General features: G+C 48.2%; 2 protein-coding genes across 3 annotated transcripts; both read left to right on the top strand.

Moving 5' to 3' along the window:
• On the top strand, positions 1-22,008 carry AARS1 (alanyl-tRNA synthetase 1). 2 transcript variants are annotated; one of them, XM_028143359.2, is made up of 21 exons: positions 1-60; positions 2,204-2,360; positions 4,869-5,057; positions 5,885-6,030; positions 8,194-8,385; positions 9,244-9,388; positions 9,732-9,877; positions 10,441-10,549; positions 10,704-10,854; positions 12,021-12,145; positions 12,538-12,682; positions 13,467-13,645; positions 14,467-14,580; positions 16,179-16,385; positions 16,907-17,091; positions 18,295-18,403; positions 19,027-19,140; positions 19,993-20,112; positions 20,238-20,324; positions 20,734-20,847; positions 21,465-22,008. In XM_028143359.2, the coding sequence occupies exons 2-21, from the start codon at positions 2,217-2,219 to the stop codon at positions 21,648-21,650; spliced, it is 2,907 nt and encodes a 968-aa protein (XP_027999160.2). In that variant the 5' UTR covers positions 1-60; positions 2,204-2,216; the 3' UTR covers positions 21,651-22,008. The 2 variants fall into 2 exon arrangements, with proteins under 2 accessions (XP_027999160.2, XP_008138224.2); XM_008140002.3 differs by having other exon boundaries at positions 21-370.
• Positions 22,009-23,346: 1,338 nt separating this feature from the next.
• On the top strand, positions 23,347-24,666 carry EXOSC6 (exosome component 6). The gene has a single exon (XM_054710496.1). It carries the CDS (start codon positions 23,383-23,385, stop codon positions 24,199-24,201), a length of 819 nt encoding a protein of 272 aa, XP_054566471.1. The 5' UTR covers positions 23,347-23,382; the 3' UTR covers positions 24,202-24,666.
• The last annotated feature ends 1,032 nt before the right edge of the window (positions 24,667-25,698 follow it).

The following is a 25,698-nucleotide window of genomic DNA, read 5'->3' as shown; positions in this document are numbered from 1 at the left end:
GCTGCGCGTTGCGGCCGGCGCTGGTTTCTGGCTGCGCATCTGCCCTGTGTGCGCCCACAGGTATTCGCGGGCCGCTGGCGGTGGGCTGCGGAGGGAGTGAGGGACGGCGAGCCTCGGGAGAAGCAGGCAGCCTTGGAAATCTACCGCGAGGGCGGCAGGGCCGGGGTCTGAGAGCGCAGCGGCCGCAGTGGCTCGTTGGCCAGGCCTCGCCAGGCCTCTGGAATTGGACCTTGCGGGGAGCCGGGGCCAGGGCAGCTGCCTTGCGGGCACGACATCCGAGCGCTGGAGTGGAGCGGCCTCCGGTGGCCTTCACGAGGACCGAGATCTGGGGAGGATCCCGGTTGCCATTGACTACCCACCCAAAGCTGAGGTTTTATTTCTATACTTAAGTTTTTATCTCCTAGGGATGAGCGGAACGTTGGTGGTCCAGGGTGGAATCTGTAGGAACCGTTCTTAAAATTAGCTGAACAACTGATAGTGGTCCAGGCCCCATCATGTTCAGCTATTGCTTTCTCAGACAGTCCGCGTTTCCTGGTGTGCTTTTAAGTTCACCCAGAGTTTGCTCTTAAAGACTTATTAATACCTAGTCATGAAATTGTTAGCAACCACTATCCTAGATGCCGAGGATATACCTGTCACGGGGAGCAAAGACCAGTCATGGTTTGCACTGGTTTAGAACTTGCAGCCTGATGGGGAGATGGCTTACACAAGCCATCAAATGCAGGAAACTGAAGGAAGATGCCCGGGGCTTTGAGAATAAAATAAGGAGAATCTGATCCACCAGGAGAAGGCTTCCTTAAATAAGTCTCTTTGAAATTAAGATATCAAGCATGAGAAATTAGAAAAATGGGAAAAAGTGGGAGTAGGGTAGATAGCTGACCTGGCAAACGAAGAGCTTGTTGAAACGTCCTTAAAGGCTAGTGTGGCAGGGTACTCGGGACTCTCCCATTTCCTGCTAGGAAGTGGAATCTGAGGACCCGCCTTTGTACCCCGCACGGCCTGCCACCTTATTTATATTGAGTAGATGAATGAGTGGTGGTGGTGGTGACACAGTTTTTAATAGTCCCAGGCTTTATTGGGCTTATTGTTGTCCAATATAGTGGATTCTTTTACATCATGTCGAGGTTATTTCTGTATATGGTTGTCTCCCCATTAAAGACATAGACTCATTCACCTGGGTTTCTAGGACCAAGGTATGCATTCAGTAAGTTGAATGAAGAAGCAAAAATGGAAAGTTCCTGCTTCCTTGCCTCAGGTAGCCCATGTAGAGGACGAGCAGTGAACATTGCAAAACAGCTAAAATGGTGCTGCTCACAATTACCACCGTAAATTCATTTTTGTCACCTTTATTGAGATTCATTGAGAGCATGATGAGAAGGGATAAGGAAGAATGTGGTGTGACAAAGTTTCGAAAAACCCCAGCCTTGACTCCTTACCATGGACACAAAGTCCTCATCTGTAGAAATTTCAGTCAGCTATTTATTTGGCTCTATCAACCAGTGTTTCACCATCTTTTTGATCAAAGGGCTTTTGTTTGAATAATGAGTTGATTGAGTTGTGAATAAATCAATTGAAATTTTGGTTAAAACAAAATCAGAGAGAGTTTCATGTTCACTGTATACAACCTTTAAAAAAATTTTTAAATATGTTTTTATTGATTTAGAGAGAGGAAGGGAGAGGGGGAGAGAGATAGAAACATCAAGGATGAGAGAGAATCATTGATCAACTGCCTCCTGCACACCCCCCACTGAGGATTGAGCTCATAACCTGGGCTTGTGCCCTTGACTGGAATCGAACCTGGGCCCCTTCAGTCTGTAGACTGACACTCTACCCACTGAGCCAAACCAGCTAGGCTAGGGCAACAGAGAGGTTTAGATCAAACCGTTTACCTGTGTCCTGCTTTGACTTGGCCTAAGACAGTGGTCGGCAAACTCATTAGTCAACAGAGCCAAATATCAACAGTACAACGACTGAAATTTCTTTTGAGAGCCAAATTTTTTAAACTTCTAACGCCACTTCTTCAAAATAGACTTGCCCAGGCCGTGGTATTTTGTGGAAGAGCCACACTCAAGGGGCCAAAGAACCGCATGTGGCTCGCGAGCCGCAGTTTGCAGACCACTGGCCTAAGAAGCCAGGAGTCTTATGTAATGCCTACTTATCTCTTAGTTTCTTCCTCATCTTTTTCTTTGGTTATTTTCTGTAGGGTTACTTTCAAGATGGACTCAACTCTCACAGCAAGTGAAATTCGGCAGCGATTTATAGATTTCTTCAAGAGGAATGAGCACACCTATGTTCACTCATCTGCTACCATCCCATTGGATGACCCCACTTTGCTCTTTGCCAATGCGGGCATGAACCAGGTAAGGCTTTTCTCCCTTCTTCCTGGCTATTTGTCCACATAGGAGGCAGCAGAGCAGTGATAAAAGCAAAGCTCTCGGAGTCCGACAGAATCCCGGATCTGTCACTCACTGTGTGGTCTTTGGAACTTACTTTATGTCATTGAATAATAGTAGTGCTTGCCTTTAGATTGAAGAAAGGAGTAAATAAAGTTAATGCATTAAAAATGTTTAGCACAGTATTCGAGTAGGTACTCAAATATTAGCTATTATTTTTAGTTGTGATGAGAGGCCCCGATATCCACAGATAAAACCTGTATGCCTCGCCCTAACCGGTTTGGCTCAGTGGATAGAGCATCGGCCTGCGGACTCAAGGGTCCCAGGTTCGATTCCGGTCAAGGGCATGTACCTTGGTTGCGGGCATATCCCCAGTGGCGGGTGTGCAGGAGGCAGCTGATCGATGTTTCTCTCTCATCGATGTTTCTAGCTCTCTGTCCCTCTCCCTCCCTCTCTGTGGAAAATCAATAAAAATATATTTTTTAAAAAAAACCTGTATGCCTCTCAAGAAAAATGCAACTAAAAGTAAAAATGTCAGGCCAAGTCAAAAGAAGGACATGGGTAAGCAGTTACATCCTGTGTGTAGTCTGTTAAGTTTTGCCTTTGTTTTCCCCTAAGGAAAAGGCTGTTTTATTAGAATCAGAAGCTGGGTTAACCTTGCTGAGCCCTGAAGAGAGTTGTTAATTGTTGTGATTTTCCTTCATATCTTCATTATCTTTGTGTTTTTTTTCTTTATAAAACAAGTCAGTTCTTCATGATTCTTTCAAAGCTTTGCTTTCATTCTCATTCTAGGACATGCACAGTTTTATTGGGGTTTTTATAGTCTCTTTTTTAAATTGATTTCAGAGATAAAGGGAGAGGGAGAGAGATAGAAACATTAATGATGATGCCTGGCCAGTATAGTTTAGTGGTTGAGCATTGATCTATGAACTAGGAGGTCACAGTTCGGTTCCCGGTCAGGGCACATGCCCAGGTTGCAGGCTCCTGGGCATCCAGTGGGGGGTGTGCAGGAGGCAGCCAATCAATGATTCTTTCTCATCTTTGATGTTTCTATTTCTCTCTCCCTCTCCCTTCTTCTCTGAAATCAATAAAAATATATTTAAAAAGAAGAAGAAACATCATTTTCATTTTTAAAAAATTATAATTAGTGCCATAGCCGGTTTGGCTCAGTGGATAGAGCGTTGGCTTGCGACCAAAGGGTCCCGGGTTTGATTATGGTCAAGGGCACATACCTCGGTTGCAGGCTCCTCCCCAGCCTAGGCCCTGGTCAGGGCGCATGCAGCAATCAACAGATTGGTGTGTTTCTCTCATATCGATGTTTCTCTCTGTCATTCCTTCTCCCACTCTCTCTAAAAATCAATGGAAAAGTATCCTCGGGTGAGGATTAAAAAAAATTATAATTACTAATTATTTCATTTTAATTCATTCAGTTTTACATATTCACAAGTGGCTGGTAGTTACCAAATTGGAGAGGTCTAGTGGGAAAAATAAGGCAGAGTTACACATATAACAATGGTGTACCATAGCAAGGTGATACTGTCTCCCTACACATTCAGTCATGTTGATTTTACTCCCTTAATGAAGGTCTCAATTTTTTTTCTTCCTTCTCACCTTTACTACCAAGCTGGTACATCGCTTTTATTTTTATTTATTTATTTATTTATTTATTTTAAAATATATATTTATTGATTTTTTACAAAGAGGAAGGGAGAGGAATAAAGAGTTAGAAACATCGATGAGAGAGAAACATCGGTCAGCTGCCTCCTGCACACCCCCCACTGGGGATATGCCCGCAACCAAGGTACATGCCCTTGACCGGAATCGAACCTGGGACCTTTCAGTCCGCAGGCCGACGCTCTATCCACTGAGCCAAACCGGTTTCGGCTATTTTTTAATTTTTAAAAATATATTTTTATTGATTTCAGAGAGGAAGAGAGAGATAGAAACATGAAGGATGAGAGAGAATCATTGATCAGCTGCCTCCTGCATTCCCCCTACTGGGGATGGAGCCTATAACCCGGGCATGTGCCCTTGACTGGAATCGAACCCAGGACCCTCAGTCCGCAGGCTGACACTCTATCCACTGAGCCAAACCGGCTACGGCGCCAGTACATCGCTTTTAGAATAAGTTCTTCCAGAAAGATGATATAAACCCTGACTGTCAGATTTGCAAGGAAGCACACGTTTCAGCGCATCCACCTTTGGCTATTACCTTAGATCTGGCAGGCCTTTCCCCTGCACAGGTCGTGTCACTGGTGGGGACCGTTAGAGAACTAGAATCGGGGAGAAGCTGCTCCAGGATAGGTTGCCTCTGCGGTAGCCTCACAGGGCCACCTGCCTCTGAGAAGTTTCTCTATTCCTGGCTAATTAAATCACAAACTGAAGAGCTTGTGTGTGCTGTCTTCCTGTCAGTGTGTGGCCACCTATTCTACCTACAGCTCTTTAAAAGTTGAAATGTGTCCTTCTTTGTTTCAGTTCAAACCCATCTTCCTGAACACTATTGATCCGTCTCACCCCATGGCAAAGCTGAGCAGAGCTGCCAATACCCAGAAATGCATCCGGGCTGGGGGCAAACACAATGACCTGGACGACGTGGGCAAGGATGTCTATCATCACACCTTCTTTGAGATGTTGGGCTCCTGGTCTTTTGGAGATTACTTCAAGGTAAGATCAAAGCAGGGGGTCTGTTGGGTTTTGAGCAAAACAGTCATTACCACTGAGGGAAGCGGGTTCTAATTTTGCTTGTTTAAAGTATGAAATATCACTTAGGAGTAAATCTTCTAAATGATGATATTTTAAGACTTCCTGGTGGCAATACCTATAATTTGATGATTACAGTTCACATTTGGATTTCTTGCATAAATCACTAATCAATCCTGAATTCTGTTGAGTTTACTTATTTTTAAAAATATTTTTATTGCCGAAACCGGTTTGGCTCAGTGGATAGAGCGTCGGCCTGCGGACTCAAGGGTCCCAGGTTCGATTCCGGTCAAGGGCATGTACCTTGGTTGCGGGCACATCCACAGTAGGGGGTGTGCAAGAGGCAGCTGATCGATGTTTCTCTCTCATCGATGTTTCTAACTCTCTATCCCTCTCTCTTCCTCTCTGTAAAAAATCAATAAAATATATTTAAAAAAAAATAAAAATATATATTTTTATTGATTTCAGAGAGGAAGGGAGAGAGATAGAAACATCAATGATGAGAGAGAATCATTGAGCAGCTGCCTCCTGTACACCCCACATTGGGGATCAAACCCGCAACCCGGGCATGTGCCCTGACCAGGAATTGAACCATGACCTTCTGGTTCAGAGGTCGATGCTCAACCACTGAACCATGCTGGCCGGGTATCTGCTGAGTATATAATGAAGATATTATCGTTTTCTACTCGTGTTCTCAGGATCTGGACTTTTTGTCCTCATACTAAATTGTAGAATAAATCAAACACTGGCTTGGCCATGTTCCACATCTTCCTTTTTGTTCCTTTTTGTAGGAATTGGCATGTAAGATGGCTCTGGAACTTCTCACCCAAGAGTTTGGCATTCCGGTGGAAAGACTTTATGTTACTTACTTTGGTGGGGATGAAGCAGCTGGCTTAGAACCAGACTTGGAGTGCAAACAGATCTGGCAAAACTTGGGGTAAGACTGCACCTCACACAGTTGAAGAGAATGGAGGAGTAAAGTGATTGGGCCAGAGTAGGCTTTCAGGACTGGGAGTACATTGCTATTTCCCATTTCCGATGGAGGCGCAGTGACTGAGTAATTACCTTTTGGTACGCACATTGTTTCTTAGGAGGTTTGATTGGTCATTCTATTTTGGAAAGCCAACATAAAGCGTCATTTTTTTTTCAATTATATGCATTTAAAGAGTCATATTTTTAAATTTTTGTATATTTTTAGAAATTGTGTATATAATTCATGTGTTGTAGAAATGTAAACATTTACTACACAGAAATGTAAACACAGGAATTAAAATATTTCTAAGATTAACCATTGTTAATAGTTTGATATCCCATATATACTCTTCCAGGCCTTTTTCATATTTCTGTAGCCCTCTGTGAATCTTTTTCAACAGAGTGATATTCTTAATATGAAACAGTTTATTTCTTATGGAAATGTAATGGCATCAAACAGGTCTAGGACAAAGGAAGTTGTTTTTTGTTTTTGTTTTTCACTTGGGGATGTGGAATGAGGAGAGGGGGGAGACCTTGGTTAGGGATGCAGGAGAGGAGTAGCAAAAACCATTTGGGTTTTTAAAAATGTAATATAATTCTAAAGTAAAATCATGTAGCATAAAAGGTAACATGATAGATGAGCTGTATGTGTTCTGTGCTTTAGACTGAATAGAATTTGTGAAGTGCTGTATCAAAAGGAATCTGTGGAGCGATGTACCCTGTAGACAGCTGGGATGCCCATGGTGTCCTTGTCTCATGTTCTTTTTTTGGTTGTTGTTGTCTCATCTTCTTGTTCTTTTTACTGAACTCTGTTCTTTAGTACATAACTTTTTAAAAAAAATACTATCTATGGCCTTAAGCTAATATCTTTATTTTTCTTTTAAATCCTCACCTGAAGATCTTTTTCTTCTTTTAAAAATTTTTTTATTGATTTCAGAGAGGAAGGGAGAGGGAGAGAGAGATAGATACATCAATGATGAGAATCATTTATTGATTGGCTGCCTCCTGCATGCCCCCTACTGCGGATCGAGCTCACAACCTGGGCATGTGCCCTTGACTGGAATCGAACCTGGGACCCCTCAGTCTGCAGGCCGACACTCTTTACACTGAGCCAAACCAGCTATGGCTAAGCCTATCTTTTTTAAAAATATGTTTTTATTGATTTCAGAGAGAGGAAGGGAAAGGGAGAGAGAGAGAAACATCGACGATAAGAGAAGCATTGATCGGTCACCTGTGCACTCCCCCTACTGGGGATTGAGCCCGCAACCTGGGCATGTCCCCTGGCTAGGAATTGAACCTCTACCTCCACACCAGCTGGGCTAGTGCATAACTTTTTAGTACACTTTAGTACACTTAAGCTGCCTTTCTTTCTTTCCTTTTTTAACTTTTACTTCAGGTATATTATTCCATCCAGCTTCCCCTTGTACTTGGCCTGAAATTCCTACGTGGTTAGCCTCTGTAGTCTAATGTACTTGAACATTTTGGGCAGTAATATATGTGAAACTTAAATACTAACCTTGACTTTTTGAGTCCTGTTTTACTTGGCTTTCTCTGTGTCTGTGCTTTGTTTATTAATAAGCACAATCTTTTTGGATTGCTTTATTATCTAGCAACTTTCAGCAGTTAGCTATTTTTGAAATGTTTTAATCTTATTATATTCTTTTTGGTATCATTTTAAGGTAAAATATAGATGACTAAATTGGGGTATTAAGGGGTAACTTTAATCAGCAGGGCTTGTTATTTTTTTAACACTTATACTGTCATATAGTCATTTCTTAAAATGAAGAACCATTTGTCAAGAAAATATTTGCTTAAATTTTGGTGGTATGCAGCATAAATGTTTCCATTTTTAATGTGTTCCTTCCTAGGTGTTATCCATATCTTTGGATATTTTTATTTAGTCATGTTTGGAGCATATGTATATTTTGTATTCTATTGTTTATCAGTCTTGAGAAGAATCATGTTCTGCCTCTTTAGCAGGGTCTGTATGTAGGCTTGGCATTAGTCATTGCCGGAGAGTGGTCCATCTTTGTAGAAATTTATAAGGATCTCTTTTTGCAGCAGATGCAAGTCTATGCTAAATCCTGTCCGTGGTTATAACCAGGCTTATCCTCCCCACTGTGTGCAGGGTGGATGACGCTAAAATCCTCCCCGGCAACATGAAGGATAACTTCTGGGAGATGGGTGACACAGGTCCATGTGGTCCCTGCAGTGAGATCCACTATGACCGGGTTGGAGGTCGGGATGCTGCACATCTTGTCAACCAGGATGACCCCAACGTGCTGGAGATCTGGAACCTCGTGTTCATCCAATATAACAGGTGGCCCATATATACTGAGATATCCCATATATACTCTTCCAGGCTCTTCTCATATTTCTGTAGCCCTTTGTGCATATTTTTCGACAGTGGTATTCTTCATATGAAAGTTTATTTCTCATGGAAATGTAATGGTGTCAAACAGGCCTAGGACAAAGGAAGTTTGGGTTTTTGTTTTTATGTCCTCGAGCTGCACAGAGAAAGAGGAATCATGCGTGTAACTGTCTTCTCATCCTGGTCTCTAGGGACAGTGGGGCAGTGCTAAAGCAGGCACTGAAGGCATCATGGCATCTTGTGGCACATTCTTTTATTTCTCAAGTTTTCCCTCTGATCTCTGGGTCAGAGCTGGGGCTATTCTTTTATAAATGAGTTTTATTCCCCATGATACCTACTCACCCAAGAATAATTTTTTCCATTTTTTTTTTTTTTTAAGAGAGAGAGGAAGAGAGGGGGAGAAACACAGAGAGAGAAACATCTATGTAAGAGAGATATATCGATTGATTGCCTCCCACCCACACCCCAATTGGGACTGGGGATAGAGCCTGCAACTGAGGTACATGCCCTTGACTGGAATCGAACCCAAGACGCTTCAGTCTGTGGGCCATCACTCTTATCTACTGAGCCAAACCTGCTAGGCCTAGACTGTTATTTTAAAGCTTAATTTTTTTGAAGCTTTGCCTCCCTTCTAAATGGATCCCAGAGTACTTCTTACCTTTCTCCCTTCACTCCCCTCCTCCCACCAAATCAGGCAGGGTCAAATGACAGCAAGTCCCAATCTGCAAGCTGCTGTGTAAATGAGTTTTAATTGGCATGGAGAGGTCTGAGTTCTTGTTTCAACTTCCTTTTTCTCTGATCATGCAGGGAAACCGATGGAACTCTGAAACCTCTTCCTAAGAAAAGTATTGACACAGGGATGGGCCTGGAGCGACTGGTGTCTGTGCTGCAGAATAAGATGTCCAACTATGACACTGACCTTTTTGTCCCTTACTTTGAAGCCATTCAGAAGGTACTGGTCCTTTTGCAAACACTGCCAACTTGTGTGGAAATGTTCAGGCTGGGCTCTTAGCAGTGCTGTCTAAAGTAGAAGAATCAGATGCTTTGCCCGCTGAGGGTCCTGTGACCATCTGCCAACTTTACTGTTAATAACACAAGGCTTTGGGCACAAGGCACTATAATGTGTGGAGAGCAAGGGGCTGGCTGGAGGCTCTTTCGTCCCACGGCTCGCACCTTTCTTGTCAAGAGGATTGTTCTTTCTCCAAATGCCCCTCAGTCCTCTCGGAACCTCCTAGGGCAAGGCAAGGTCAGAAAGGCTGTTTCCTCATGTGCTGCCTCCTGGATTTTATCTGTAGGGCACAGGTGCCCGGCCATACACTGGGAAAGTTGGTGCTGACGATGCTGATGGGATTGACATGGCCTACCGGGTGCTGGCTGACCATGCTCGGACCATCACTGTGGCTCTAGCCGATGGCGGCCGACCTGACAACACAGGGCGGGGGTATGTTACACATGGGGCGATGTTAGGAGTCTGTGGAACTTCAAGCTATGTTTTATTATTGTTTCTTTGTCTTCTAGGTAGTTGGGGGGAAACTTTGTTTAAGGATGAAGAGTTTCAGATCACACTAAAGAGTTGTCGCTTTATTAATTCTTTGCTGCTAAGTACAGATGATACGATTGATAGAATATTGGCAGCAGTGGGGTAGGGGTAGTTCTTGACTAGCTCCAGGCAACTTCTTTACTGACAGGCAGGGCCTGGGATGGAAGAATTAAGTCCACCATTTGGTCTGTACTTGCCTCCATCTCTGGGGGCAGGAAAACAAACTACGATTACCCCAGCTCATCCTTGATGCATATCTGTGGATATGTTACTGAGTTTTGTGCTGGAATTCATGTTAATGACCTTGGGGAATGCAAAGAGAAGCAATTATAGGATAGAAGAAAGTCTTTGAAAGAGAAAGACAAAAAGTTGGTCATCTTGCTTTGGGTCAAATTCCAAAGAACTACTACAAAATATTCAGCTGGGAACATACCTAATGGGGGACTGGGTTCTACCTCTTATAGGTATGTGCTGAGACGGATTCTCCGCCGGGCTGTGCGATACTCCCATGAGAAACTCAATGCCAGCAAGGGTTTCTTTGCTACATTAGTGGACGTTGTCGTCCAGTCCCTGGTAGGTCTATTTCCCTGTTTGCTTCTTCTATACCAGGCACATTCCTTGAGGGGGCTGGGGAGGGAGGGAGCATACTGTTAGTGAGCGCTTTTAGAGGGGGTCATGGAATAGTCCCTGGCTTCACTGGCCCACATCTCTGTTTCCCCTTTGCCAGGGAGATGCATTTCCTGAACTAAAGAAGGACCCAGATATGGTGAAGGACATCATTAATGAAGAGGAAGTGCAGTTTCTCAAGACTCTCAGCAGAGGGCGTCGCATCCTGGACAGGAAAATTCAGAGCCTGGGAGACAGCAAGACCATTCCCGGTGAGGACCAGTTTAGTTTTTTCCTTTCTCCAACTAGGCTGTTTCATCTTCCTGGAAGAGGCAAGCCCTTTTTTCACAAACTGACAGGGGCCTCCCATGCCTCCAGAGGCTGAGCATAGCTTGGTTAGACGCTTGTGGTGTAAAATGGGGTTTATATTAAAATTATAAAATACATTATTATGGTAAAGTATTCAAACAACATAAAAAATAAAAGTGAAAATCCTTGTCCCAAAATACATTTCTCAAAGGTAACAGCTCTTAAGAGCTGGATGTATTCAGGATGATTCTCTATTTGCATACAAATGGGTATGTGTGTGTTTTCCAGCAAAAATGGGAACAGATAATACTGGTTTTTGAAAATTGCTTTATTTTTTACTAGACAGTACAAATTAATTCTGAAAGTTTTTTTCTTTTTGAAATTCTTTATAATAAAGAGGTAATATGCAAATTGACTGTCACCCTCACAAGATGGCTGCCTACAACCAGGCCAGCAGGGGGTTTAGTGAGGGACAACCAAACGACTGAACAAGCAGGCTGTGTGGGGCGACCAGGCCGGCAGGGGAGTTAGTGAGGAATGACCAAACAACTGAACAGCAGGCTGTGTGGGGCGACCAGGCTGGCGGGGGGAGGCAGTTAGGGGCGGCTTGGTCGGCAGTGGGGGGCAGTTAGGGGTGACCATGCTGGCAGGGGGAGCAGTTAGGGGCGATCAGGCCAGCATGCAGAGGCAGTGAGGGGCAATCAGGTCGGCAGGGGGGGCAGTTAGGGGCGACCAGGCAGGCAGGCAGGTGAATGATTAAGAGCCAGTGGTCCAGGATTGTGAGAGGGATGTCCTGGATTGGAGAGGGTGCAGGCTGGGCTGAGTCTCTCCCCCGCCCCCCCCCGTGCACGAATTTTGTGCACTGGGCCTCTAGTATAATATAATTTACAAGGGGAAAGGCTGATGAATTTCACAAACTGAACACACTTGTTTAGATTAAGAAACAGAACTTCACTAGGAGACTTCTCGTGCTTCCTCCAAGTCATTTCTGACAAGTGCATAGACCCAATACTCACTTACCTTGTCTCTTTAATCCCTCTGTCACTGTCAGCATCCTCCTGGGAAGGGCTTGGAGGCAAAAGGTAGAGGCCATCCACAGTACTTGACACAATTCCTTTGTGCTGTGTAGGGGACACTGCTTGGCTTCTCTATGACACCTATGGCTTTCCCGTGGATCTCACGGGTCTGATTGCTGAAGAGAAGGGCCTCGTGGTAGATATGGACGGCTTTGAAGAGGAGAGGAAACTGGCCCAGGTAAAGAATTTGGGGAGTGAGCAGGAGACCCAACACCTACCAAGGCAGGACTTGGCTGCAAAGCAAGCAAGAGTTTCCTTTCATTAAAGTCTTTGAAATCCCGTTTTCCCTAGACCAGTGGGTCTCAGCTGGGGGCATTTTGGCAGCCCATGGGACAGTTGGCAATAATGTCTGCACATATTTTTGGTTTACACAACAGGGGGCATGCTACTTGCATCTAGTGGATGGAAACCAGAGATGCTGCTCACACCTTACAGTGCACAGGGCGGCCCCACAACAAAGAATTACCTGCCGAGATTGAAAATCCCTGTTCTAGAGTTTTACATTGGACATAGTTGAGCAGTCTGGAGTCTTCTACATTAGGGTAACTATCCTTGCTTCTCTACTGGCAGCTGAAATCACAGGGCAAGGGAGCTGGAGGGGAAGACCACATTATGCTGGACATCTATGCTATTGAAGAGCTTCGGGGAAAGAGTCTGGAGGCAACAGATGATTCTCCAAAGTACAGTTACCTTTCGGACTCCAGTGGGAGCTACGGTATGTTACTGAGCTCATTTGGGGCGTTTGCAAGAGACACCGAGGGTGTCTGTGGTAGCCTCTCCGTCAGTGCGGTAAGGTCATGCTGTGTAATTTCATACTCAGAGACTCTTAGTTGGTTTTCTTAACTCTTTTGAAGTAATTCTAGATTCATAGGGAGTGTTTTGGTTTTAAGTTCACAGAGAGATTCCTTGTACTCTTCACCCAGTTGCCTGTCATTGTAACATCTGATAGGAAATCAGGAAATGGACATTATATAATTCATGGTGGCTGTTGAATTTTGCATTGAGGATAGTAATATTCTAAGATATGGAAAATCAAACAGGCACTACATGTTTTTCCTCTTTTGCTCCAGCAGAGATATCTAAATCTATCCAAGCAAGCTCACAAAAGAGTATATTCTTTGTGAATTGACCTTGAAGTAGGGAATTTATTACTACTATTAAAGAACTACTGATCACATTCACCGAGTTTCTGCTCAGTAGCTGAGTTAGGGTGACCAGCTGCCCCAGTTTCCCCAGAACTGTCTCAGTGCTGACACTGAAAGTCTCGCATCCCAGGAAACCCTTGGGTCCAAGCAAACCAGGACAGTTTGGACGCCCTGTGAGTGCTGCATTCTCTGGTGGGAAGCCAGTGTGTTAAGCCTTTTCGTGGAGTCTAGTGAGCTTGCTTTCAAACAAAATTAGATAATTCGGCCCTAATGAGAGTTTGAGAAATAGAATGCAGCCAAAGCCTGGTAAGAATGTGTGACCGAAGTCATTGACCCCGTTCCCCTCCTCTGCAGCGTTTGAGAGCGCAGTGGCCACAGTGATGGCTCTGCGCAGGGATAAGATGTTCGTGGAGGAGGTGTCCACGGGCCAGGAGTGTGGAGTGGTGCTGGACAAGACCTGTTTCTATGCCGAGCAAGGAGGGCAGATCTACGACGAAGGCTACCTGGTGAAGGTTGATGACAGCAGTGAAGACGTGAGCCAACATCCATGCTTCATTGTTAGCCAGAGAGGGGGTCTGACAAGTGCAGGCCTGGTCTGGGGCAGTTTTGCTGGCTCCTCAGCACTCGGCCTTGGGGAGCAGACACCGAGTTTTGGGTTGTGTTCCACAGTCTGTATTTCTGAAGCTGAGGGAGCTGCTTACTGCACCGTGTGGTTTTCATAGCCATTAGGTCCCCTTGTAGCAGGATCCTTGCAGCCAGATGCATGGGTTGATCCTCGGTGCCTCTGTGCTTTCCTCATAAATAGGGAGAGGCAGCTCTCGGAGGGGCAGATCCTTGTCAGAGTCTCAGCCTTTAGCTCTGCCACTGCTGACTGTGGTCTTGGATGACTGACCTAGTCCCGTGGTCAGCAAACTGTGGCTCGCGAGCCACATGCGGCTCTTTGGCCCCTTGAGTGTGGCTTTTCCACAAAATACCACAGCCTGGGCGAGTCTATTTTGAAGAAGTGGTGTTAGAAGAAGTTTAAGTTTAAAAAATTTGGCTCTCCAAAGAAATTTCAATCGTTGTACTGTTGATATTTGGCTCTGTTGGCTAATGAGTTTGCCGACCACTGACCTAGTCAAATATGTGTCCATATATAAAATGGCGTGTGCATATAATGTAAATATGTACATAATGGTGCATGTGTATGTATAGATAATAAACATATGGCATTAATGGTGTATAAGTATATACACGCATGCCAGTGAGGAATGGCTTAGAGAATGTGTGATGTGTCATTTGTATCTGTAAAAAGAATTTATATATATAGACATTTGTTGGTTTATTTATTGGTCTCCTCCTTGACTCCCTTCAGAAAACTGAGTTTACAGTGAAGAATACTCAGGTGCGAGGAGGGTATGTGCTACACATAGGAACAATCTATGGCAACCTGAAAGTGGGAGATCAGGTCCGACTGTTTATTGATGAGGTGAGTTAAAATTGAATCTGGTTAGTATTCACCTCTTTTTTTTTTTTTTTTTTTTAATATATTGATTTTAGAGAGAGAGGAAGGGAGAGAGAGACAGAGAGAGAAACATCAATTTGTTGTTCCACTTTTTTCTGCATCCATTGGTTGATTCTTGTATGTGCCCTGACCAGGGATTGAACCTGCAACCTTAGCATTTTGAGACCATGTTCTAACCTGAGGTACCTGGCCAGGGCATCCTTTTATATTTTTTTAAATTTCAGCTTTGTTGAGGTATAATTGACATATAAAATTATAAGGTATTTTAAAGTTCAGTCATACGCCACTCAACAATGGGGATATATTCTGGGAAATGCGTCGTTAGGTGATTTCATCATTGTGCAAACATCATAGAGTGCACTTACACAAGCCTAGATGTTATGGCCTACTACACACCTAGGCTGCATGGTATATCCCCGTTGTACATGTGGCCTGTCATTGACTGAAACATCGTTGTGCAGCACGTGACTGTACATTACAGTGATTTGATGTATTTACTATTCATCTCCTCCTATAAATTGGTCCATAATTGTAAGGGATGAATCTGAGAGTTAAATTTATATATATATATATCTGTTCCCATGTGAGACCATAGTGATTTCCATTGCGATCCTATAGACTTGTTTTCATGAATTGCCTTTCTCCAGGTTAACTTCAAATACTTCTTCAGGACCCAAGGATCCTGTATTAATTAAGAAATAGATTTTAGCCCTGGCATGTACCAGTTGGGGCTCATGCAAGGGGCTACCAATCAATTCTCATTCTCTCTCTCTCTTCTCTCTCTCTCTCTCTCTCTCTCTCTCTCTCTCTCTCTGTCTTTCCCTCCCTTTCTTCTACTCTCCCCAAAAATCAATGGGAAAAAATATCCTCGGGTAAAGATTAACAATAAAAGAAATAGATTCTGTTGTATGTGACAGAGCTCCAAAATAACAGAAACTTCAAACAAGATAGAAATGTGTTTCCCACCTAAAAGTCCAGGCTTAGATAGAGGCTGTGCCCACAAAGTTATTGGGCCCAGCTTCTCCTTGCTTGTTGCTTTGCCATCATTCCTTGGGTGTTGCCCTTGATTTCATGGTCCAAGAAGGTAGCCATCAGATTGATTTTCTAGGTCTGGGATCGGCACTGTTTTGGAAAGGGCCAGATCGTAAATACTTTTGGCATTTTGGGACATAACGGTCTCTATCACAACTACTCAACTCTGTCGTTGTGGCACAAAAGCACCAGAGACGATATGTGCACATATGAGTGTGGCTGTGTTCATAAACCTATTTATAAAAATGGGTGGCAGGCCAGATTTGGCTCATAGGCCATGGTTTACCAACTCCTGTTCTAGGCAGGAGAAAGCATGCCCTTTCCCGTTAAGGGTATGCTTACAGCTCATTGACCAGAACTTATCACATGGCTACACCTAGCTGCAAGAGAAGCTAGGCTATGTAGTCTTTATTCTGGGCAGCCATGTGTCCAACTAAAAATTCTAGTACTTGGGAAGATGGGGAGAGCAAGTATTGGGGGAGAACCAGCAATCTGTTGCAGATCCCTCCACCAGCTGCCTCTCTTTACAGCCACGACGTAGACCTGTCATGAGCAACCATACAGCTACCCACATTCTGAACTTTGCCCTGCGCTCCGTGCTTGGGGAAGCTGACCAGAGAGGCTCCCTGGTTGCACCTGACCGCCTTCGGTTTGACTTCACTGCCAAGGGAGCCATGTCCACCCAACAGATCAAGAAGGCTGAGCAGATTGTTAACGAGATGATTGAGGCCGCCAAGGTAGGTTGGATTGTGTGTAAGCTCTTGGGTCATGAACCCCACTCCTTCCTGCACCATCACTTTCTTTCCACAGAGTGTCAACCCAAATGCTCTCGCTCCATCGTACCATATTCTGTCCTGCACGGCACGCAGATTTGCGTAAAGCAGTGATTCTCAAACTGTGCTCAGTGGGGGCAGTGCTGGCGTTCAGCAGAGGGTCTGAGGGCCTCTGGGGAGCGGCAGAGAGAGGTCTTTGCTCTACTCCCTGCTTAGGACAACCAGAGCTCTTCTAGTTATGTCTGCTTTACATAAAGCACATCCATGTAAGATTTGGTTCAGTTTAACAAAACATTCTTGGAAATTTCTATTTTGATTTCCTTGACCATACATAGTACCTTCTTTCAGGAGGCTGTGGGCACATGAGGGGCAGAGCCAGGATTAGACACCCTGAGTCCTGCCTGCAGGACCACACTCGCTCTAAGTGCTCCTTGCTGACCTCCAGCGACCTTTCCCAGCCTCTGTTCTGTCTTCTTTCCCCGCAGCCCGTCTATACCCAGGATTGTCTCCTGGCAGCAGCTAAAGCCATCCAGGGCCTGCGGGCTGTGTTTGATGAAACCTATCCTGACCCTGTGCGAGTCGTCTCTATTGGGGTCCCAGTGTCCAAGCTGCTAGACGACCCCTCTGGTCCTGCTGGCTCACTCACTTCTGTTGAGTTCTGTGGGGGAACGTGAGTACCTCAGGGGGAGCTGTAGTGGGGTCAGTGGCATTACCCCTGGCGGATGTAGGTCCTAGACCAGCTCTTGTTTATCTAAGGTTTAAACAAAGCCCCAGAAAGCGCAGTTGGCAAACAGCATTCCCAGGAATCTCAGCATCGCAGTGCCTGTGATTCCCCGGGGTTGTGATGAAATGTTCTTCCTAGGAGAAGGACGCACTCCCCACACACTGTTTGCTCTTGTTCCTGTGCTGATCCCGTAGGAGCTGGGATTCTTGGCCTGTGAATTCAGGATTCAGCAAGGCCATAGAGTGCTCATCCAGCTCCTGGTCTGGTCCCAGCCGCTTTCCCTTCCTGAGGCCTCACTTAACTCCCTTTGCTGCTTGAACAGCATCTGAGCTATTAATATCATTGTCTCAGAGCCCGAGTCAGGCCCTATGGTAGGCCCAGCTTAATTTGGCTTGGGATAGCCACTTATTTCCGCCAACTTGAATCCCTCCATAGCACTTGGTACCTCCCTGGGGTCTTCCGGGATGGTTATGGTGACCTGGGACGTTCCTACTTCAGAAGGAAGCTTGGTGAAACATTCTTGGGGCCTTGGTAGGGCCCATCCAGGGCCTCTTGCCTCAGGCAGGCAGAGAGCAGGAGAGCATGTGGAGGGTGAGGGAGTATATGGGAACCAGGTTCCAGGCCTAATTCTGCCTTGACACTTTGCACAACACTCTTTAGAGCACAGAAAACAGCTTTCAAAGATTCCATGCCTCACAGAATGACTGAGATAATGAGAATTTGAGGTTCTCTGAGCAACAGGGAACAAAGCCTGTTTGTTTAAAGGGTTGTAGGATTTTAAATTATGCTCCAATATTCTCAACTAGTGAACTGGGATGAAAGAATATAGCTTATGTTCCACCAGAGAGAACCAAAAATGTGAATGAATGTAGAGCCCGCCAGTAGTTATATGGTATTGGGTATTAGGGACTACAGTTTCATTGGATCTCAGTTGATTTTCCCAACAGCCCTGTGAGGGAGCATAACACCTATTCATACATGAGAAAACAAGCTCAGAAACATGGCGTCTAGCTTGGTGTCACAAAGCTCTCAGCCCCTTCCTGGCCAAGCTGGATTCTGCAGCCTGCAGAGCCAAGGGCTTCAGGGGTGCCATGGGGACCAGGGCACCTGGGCTTCCTCATAACCATGGGCTTTGTGTTCTGCCATCAGTCACCTGCAGAATTCGAGTCACGCGGGAGCTTTTGTGATTGTGAGCGAAGAAGCGATTGCCAAGGGCATCCGGAGGATCGTGGCTGTCACAGGTGCTGAAGCCCAGAAGGTGAGCAGATTGGGCTGGTTCGTGGCTTAATTCAACAAGGCAAGAGGAGCTTAATCTGCAGATCCAAGATGGTTATGTGGCTGCTGCAGTCAGAAGCAGAAGTACAGGGCTGCCCCCACATGTCCCCAGTTACCTGGCAGAAGCAAGCCACCAGTGCAGAAGACTTTATATCTATCTTACGTTAATCTGTACAGTACATGCAAATCCTGCCTTGTACCCAGTAATTTATCTGTGTCTAGGAAGGTTAGCCATAGTTTTGCTGTGACTTCCAGTGTCCCCAGCACTTAACCACATCGCCCTGGGGGTACGTGCCTAGTTTGAGATGGGAACGTGTGGGGTGGGGACTAGCTTGTGCCTGCTGTGTGCTGAAGCCTCCTACCTTACGACTTCTCGGTTACCCCCGAACCTGCGCTAGTGCAGCCTTTCCGCTGGCATGTGAGGAAGGTGCTCCTTTTTGGGTCAAGAGGCTGCAAACACTTGCTCCCTGAAGGAAGAGAAACTTCTGGTGTCTTAGGGATGTGTTGTTCCATCGCCTGCCATCAGTGTTGGCCACAGCTGTTCATAGACAGAATAGTGAAGCTGAAAGGTATCTGGAGTTTACAACTCTGATTGTCCCCTCCCAGGCCCTCAGGAAAGCAGAGAGCTTGAAGAAGTCTCTCTCTGTCATGGAGGCCAAAGTGAAGGCCCAGACTTCGCCCAACAAGGACGTGCAGAGGGAGATCGCTGACCTTGGAGAGGTAGGGTGGCTTCCCGCTCCTCAGGGCCTGCTCAGTGCTGGATCCTAGGCCTGGTGATCAGACACACACTGTTCTTGAACCCTCAAGTCTTGGTTCTCAGTGCAATGGACCTTTGGACTGACTTTTGTTGTCACGCAGCCTTGGAATAGGGAGTTTATGTATCCCGGAACCTGCCTGCTGCCCATTGCCAGTAACAGGGGGGCCCGTCCCAAGCATGAGTGCACACTGGTGTGGAGGGAGTTTGGGAAGGTCCTGTGGGTGCCCGGTTTCCAGGCCTTCCGGTGTTTGTTAATATTCAGGGACTTCCAATAAGTGTTCACTGCTTGGTAGGGACCAGGTCGTACAGGGTTCCCATCTCTTTATTCTGCCTCTTTCTCTCCAGTCCTGCTTGTTAAAACTGCTGTAGGTAACCCTGGCTGGTGTGGCTCAGTGCACTGAAGGATCTCAGGTTCCATTCCCGGTCAAGGGTACATAACCTGGTTGCAGGTTTGATTCCCAGCCTGGTCAAGGCAGCTGCGGAAGGCAACCAATTGATGTCTCTCTCATTGATATTTTTCTCTCTCTCTCTTGCTCCCGTCCTCCACCTCCCTCTTCCCTTCCACTAGCTCAGAAAGTCAATGGAAAAAATATCCTCAGGTGAGGATTAACAAAACAATAAAGTGCTGTAGTTTCTTACAAGTGACTGACCTCAAGACCAATGGATACCATTTTTTTTTGTTTTCTCTCCTTCTGGACACTAATCAGGGAGGACTTTAGAGTTCAAAGCTAGAAGAGTGGGGTGGGCTGGGCTGGATCCTCACATCCTAGCTCCTTGTGGTTCATATCTGAATGGTCTTCCGGTTCTGGTTCCAGGCCCTGGCCACTGCAGTCATCCCCCAATGGCAGAAGGATGAATTCCGGGAGACTCTCAAATCCCTGAAGAAGATCATGGATGACCTCGACCGGGCTAGCAAAGCTGATGTCCAGAAGCGAGTGAGTCCTGGCAGTGCTGGTGGCTGGAAGGGAACCAAGAGGATTTACCCAGCAAAGACCGCTGTCTGGGTATCAGTCTGGGCCTTGGACCTGAAACCTCTCTTATGGACCTTTCTCCCTTGTAGGTGTTGGAGAAGACAAAGCAGCTCATTGATAGCAACCCCAACCAGCCCCTCGTCATCCTGGAGATGGAGAGCGGCGCGTCAGCCAAGGCAACCCAGGGGCAGGGCTCCAGGGGCTGGGTCTCCAGGCATTGTTCGGTGCCTATCTGCTGCTTGTCTCCTCTGGAGGACTCATCAATCCTCTGGTGGCTGCAATCTGAGTTTTGTGGCTCAGAGCAGAGGGCCCACTCTCTGGGATTGAGGTTAGGCTAAACCATGGAGAGATCTGGTGGCTGGAGAGCTGTGTCTCTTGGAGATTGGAGGCAAACCTTAGAGAGTCCGAGTGCGGCCAGGCCCTGTGCTTGGTCCTTCTCCATGCAGGTTCCTAGGACCAGCACCTGCTTTAGGAAGGGGGGAGGGCAGGGAAAGCTCCGAGAACTGAGCTCTTTAAACTCACTGCACTTATGGGGAGCCTGGCCCCTTCCCCAGGGCCATGGCCTGATGCCAGGTTCTCCCACAGGCCCTGAACGAAGCCTTGAAGCTCTTCAAGACGCATTCCCCACAGACGTCGGCCATGCTCTTCACAGTGGATAATGAGGCTGGCAAGATCACATGCTTGTGTCAAGTCCCTCAGGTCAGAATACCCTGCAGCCCTGCGCCAGTGGGTGTCTGTAGCTTTTCTGAGGGAGCTCAGTTCTTACGGTTGTTTGCCCAACCCCCAAGTGTGTTTGTGCAAACCCCATTAGAAATGGCCCTTCTCTCTCTTAAAAAAAATTGATTTTAAGGACAGGAAGGGTGAGGGAGAGAGGAAAGGAGGGAGGGAGGGACATCAATCATCTGCCTCCCGCACATGTCCCAACTGGGAATTGAACCCACAACCTGAGTATGTGCCCTGGCCAGGAATCGAACCTGCCACCTTTTGGTGACTCCAACCAACTGAGCCACACTGACCAGGGCAAAGAAATAGCCCTTCTCCTGCCCTCCTGTTGGTCCCCTCCAGCATCCCTTACCCTCAGGCCCTCTCCTTGGTGGATGTGTGTAACTGTGCTGGCTGATACCTGGTTTTGTCACTCAGTATGTCTTATCTTAACCATGGTACAGCTGTAGGGTCTGCCTCAGCCTCTGGCAACATCACCCAGGGCAGGAATGGGTGTCTGTGGTTCCCCCATCCTTTTTCTTTCCCTCCCCTCTCAGTGCCTCCCTCAGTTCCATCCTCTGTTCTGACTCCCACTTCTCCTTCCTGTCTTCCAGAATGCAGCCAACCGGGGCCTGAAAGCCAGTGAGTGGGTGCAGCAGGTGTCAGGCCTGATGGATGGCAAAGGTGGTGGCAAAGATGTGTCTGCTCAGGCCACAGGCAAGAATGTGGGCTGCCTGCAGGAGGCGCTGCAGCTGGCCACTTCCTTTGCCCAGCTCCGCCTAGGAGATGTGAAGAATTGAGGGGAGGGTTGGCTTCCACTTGGAAGCGTCTCCCCGACCCCAGATGTATCCGTCCAACCAGGAGATCTCCATCTGCCACACGGACATTGGAATCTTGGGACTTTAAATAGCCTCATTTCTCCTTCTAACTCAGCAGTAACTGGAACTCACTTGGGTGCCAGCCTGTGACTCAATGCCCATGTTACATTTCTGCCTGGAGCCCTACACCTCAGCACCATCTGTGTAGAACCACTATCCCAGTATTGCTACTTATCATTGTCATGCTCATGTCTATAGACAGTTCTCTGCAGACCCGAGGCTCTAGGTCTGCGGGAAGGAACCATTTTTGCTGCAGAGAATAAAAGGACCATGTGTAATACTTGATACCCTGTGATTTCTATCACTATCCACCCTCCCACCACCACCACCACCACCACCAATAGGTGCCCCTGTGTGACAGCATGTGGCTCCCTGAGTGAAGAATAAATACTATGGTTCTGGCTGCAGTCCATACAGCGTCCAGCCCCAGACCCCCGGATTTTGGGAATGGCCCCCAGGATTGCCTCAAGGTGTTTGTGGAGGTGGCCCACAGGATGGAGCAGGAGTGAGATGGAGAGAGGCCTGAACCAATAGAAGATCCACAGAGATACTGGAAGCAGAGAGAAGCTCCTTTCTTGGGGCTTCTCGTGGGAGAACCTCCCCATTTCTTTGGCCCATGTCCCTCTTCCCTTCCCCTTTGAGATGGTATTTAAGGTATATCAGTTGCCTCCCCCAACTCCTTTGCCCCATCATTCCTGTTTCCTTAACTCAAAGATGGACAGTGAGCATGGACACCCTTCCTGGCCCTGAACCACTTCACCCAAGCCTGATGAAGACAGTTTGGTTTGGAGACGTGTGCTGGGAGGTTAAGTACTGCTGACCTACACTGGCTTCAGCTGGTTTCCTGTCCCCTGGGCACAGCAGGCTGGCTGACATGGAGGAAGGAGGAAAAGCAGGTCTGCTGGGAGAAGCAGCAGAGGCCACTGTCACAGGCAGAAAGGGTGCCAAAGCCCTGGGTTCAAGCACATGCTGGGGATACAAAGCTTCCCATCCAGGGCAGCAGAGAGATCATTCCAACGAGTGCTAGCCAGGGTACTGAGGGTACAGGAGTGAGCAAGACAAAAAGTCATTGCCCTCCTGGGTAAGGCAGTGGGGATACATAGAACAGTCACACAAGTAAGTGTAGAATTAAATACAATCTTGCCCCGCAGGTGTAGCTCAGTGGCTGAACATCAACTCATGAGTCAGGAGGTCAGATTCCCAGTCAGGGCACATGCTCTGGTGTGGGCTTGATCCCCAGTAGGGGGCGTGCAGGAGGGAGCCAATCAATGTTTCTTTCTCATCATTGATGTTTCCATCTCCCTCTCTGAAATCAATAAAAATATATTTTAAAACATTAAATAAATAAATACAATCTTCGAGGAGAGGGGAATAAATACAATCTTCACAAGTGAAAGGAATAAGACACACGCCCTGGGATTGCCCTGGTCCCGGAAGCTAGAAGTCAGCCGGCGAGCTCAGGTCCCGCTTTTGCAGGCCTGCCCGGTGAGTCCACCCTTGGAACCTTAAACGTCCTTTGCGGCGGGCCCGGGGCTGTGAAGCGCTCTCCATTCTCCCTCCAGGACGGCAGGGGGCAGTGCGGCGCCGCTCGCTGCTATCCCGACAGCCCTCGCGAGGGCGCGCGGCGGAAGCGGCTCGCACGCCTAGCGCCGCCATGCCCGGGGACCATCGCCGCATCCGCGGGCCCGAGGAATCGCAGCCGCCGCAGCTGTACGCGGCGGAGGAGGACGAGGCGCCCGACCCCCGCGACCCCTCACGGCTGCGGCCCGTGTACGCGCGCGCCGGGCTGCTGAGCCAGGCCAAGGGCTCGGCCTACCTGGAGGCGGGAGGCACCAAGGTACTGTGCGCCGTGTCCGGCCCGCGCCAGGTCGAGGGAGGAGAACGCGGCGGCGGCCCGGCGGGCGCGGGAGGCGAGGCCCCGGCCGCGCTGCGGGGACGCCTGCTCTGTGACTTCCGCCGCGCGCCCTTCGCGGGCCGCCGGCGCCGCGCGCCCCAGGGCGGCGGGGAGGAGCGCGAGCTGGCGCTGGCCCTGCAGGAAGCGCTGGAGCCCGCCGTGCGCCTGGGCCGCTACCCGCGCGCGCAGCTCGAGGTGTCCGCTCTGCTGCTGGAAGACGGCGGCTCGGCCCTGGCCGCCGCGCTCACGGCTGCCGCGCTCGCCCTGGCCGACGCCGGCATCGAGATGTACGACCTGGTGGTGGGCTGCGGCCTGAGCCGCGCGCCGGGGCCTGCGCCCACCTGGTTGCTGGACCCCACGCGGCTGGAGGAGGAGCGCGCCGCCGCCGGCCTCACTGTGGCTCTCATGCCCGTGCTCAACCAGGTGGCCGGGCTGCTGGGCAGTGGGGAGGGGGGCCCGACCGAGAGCTGGGTCGAAGCCGTGCGCATGGGTCTCGAGGGCTGCCAGCGCCTCTATCCTGTGCTGCAGCAGTGCCTGGTGCGGGCTGCCCGCCGGCGGGGCGCCGCTGCCCCGTCCTGAACCAGAAGCCGGAGGAATCACGGACGCCCAGGACCTGCTGCCGCCGCCGCCGCCACTGGTCGGCTTCCAGGCTGCGCCGCCCTGAGAACTCGGAGCACCTGAGAGGATCTGGGGAGACGCGCCCGGAACTGATGCACAGGACAGCTGTGTTGGAACAATTTTGTACAAACTGACTAGTTAAAGATACTTTTCTATTTAAGCTGGCTCTTAGCCCCGACCCAAGTTGGAAAGGACTTCGGCTGGGCAGAGGTGGAAAACGGGACCTGACGCTACTACCGTCTTGTGAGGGGTGGACCCTGTGCAGACGGGCCAGTGACTCTCTCCTCTGTGACTGGGCTGCTTTTGAGAGAGCGGACAGGGGCGCTGTGCCTTCTCACTTACATCTGAGCTAAAACAGAACAAAAATCCTTTTCTATCTGAAAAGCCTTCTGCTGTGGTTCTTGGTACAGGATTTAAAAGAGCAAGGCTGTCTTGAGCTTTGTAGTGTGTTCTTGGACTCCTGGTGTCAAGGGCTAGGGGCAGCAAGGTCTAAAACGTGTTCTGTCTTTAGTGGAACATGAGCAGAAGAGAGGCTAAAACGGAAGGAGCTGCAGGGGTCCATGTGGGGAAATGCAGCTTTGGAAGAGAAGCTGCCCCTCAGGTACCAGGGTCAGGGCCACTGCTGAGGTGTGAGAAGCGAGGAGGGCTGTGTGCCTCCAGGAGCATTCTGGGTGCACACCAGCCTCAGTTTTGGTGCTGGAAAGGGTTTGGGTCTCAGTGGAAGCCAGATCCCACCCTTTCTGGGCCTTGTGCAGTGCCGCACAGCCAGCGGCCTCCACTGCTGGTAGGAAGTGAGGGCCTGGACTGGCTTCATTATTGGTGTCCCTCACCCAGTCTCGGCTGCTGGGAGAGAGCAGATGAACTGCAGGAGTGAGAGTTGGATGTTGGGAATCCAGATGCACCCTGGTCATTCTGTAGGGCAAAGCCGGCCTGGCTGACTGGCCACAAGGATAGGATCTACCCTGGGTGACTCCTGAGCCCCAGGGCGTTGTGCTCATGGAGGAAGGCAGGGCAGCGTAGTCTCCCCTCTGTGCCTTGGTTTGGTATGAGCTTCTGAACCTGAGGGTCTTGGGTCTGCTCAGCTCCTGTAGGAAGGGCTGGCCTGGAGCAGCCCAAGGACCAGAATGAAGCTCAGAGACAACCTTGATGACCAGGGGAAAATACAAATTTAATTTTTTCCCTTCTGACACATTTCCAGAGCAGATCTGATACACAAAGTATCACACCAGCAAGAGACACGATAGAAAGAGGACATGAAATGACACCCCTATTCTGAAGGATGGTTTTGTACTGTCCCCCTACATGGGGCCCATCTGAGCACCTTAAAGCTCAGTTTCAGACGAAGGGGAACGGTAGAACGTTGCCTGTACACTGCTGTGGCTGGAGAAGGCTGTGGGGGCCACTGCTGTGGGTGCTCCACACAGGACTGGAGGGGAGGAGCATCTGAAAGGGTACCTA

This window comes from Eptesicus fuscus, chromosome 21 (assembly GCF_027574615.1).
Source record: "Eptesicus fuscus isolate TK198812 chromosome 21, DD_ASM_mEF_20220401, whole genome shotgun sequence".
NCBI lineage: Eukaryota > Metazoa > Chordata > Mammalia > Chiroptera > Vespertilionidae > Eptesicus > Eptesicus fuscus.
The sequence above is the reverse complement of the archived record's forward strand: the minus strand, read 5'-3'. Positions and strand labels throughout refer to the sequence as shown.

What these genes read in the sequence shown, in the direction of transcription:
- AARS1 (XM_028143359.2), top strand. Translation starts at nt 2,217, where the DNA reads ATGGACTCAACTCTCACAGCAAGTGAAATTCGGCAGCGATTTATAGAT. An exon ending in CCAATGCGGGCATGAACCAG is followed by an intron (nt 2,361 to 4,868) that starts GTAAGGCTTTTC and finishes TCTTTGTTTCAG; the next exon opens with TTCAAACCCATCTTCCTGAA. An exon ending in GCTTGTGTCAAGTCCCTCAG is followed by an intron (nt 20,848 to 21,464) that starts GTCAGAATACCC and finishes CCTGTCTTCCAG; the next exon opens with AATGCAGCCAACCGGGGCCT.
- EXOSC6 (XM_054710496.1), top strand. Translation starts at nt 23,383, where the DNA reads ATGCCCGGGGACCATCGCCGCATCCGCGGGCCCGAGGAATCGCAGCCG.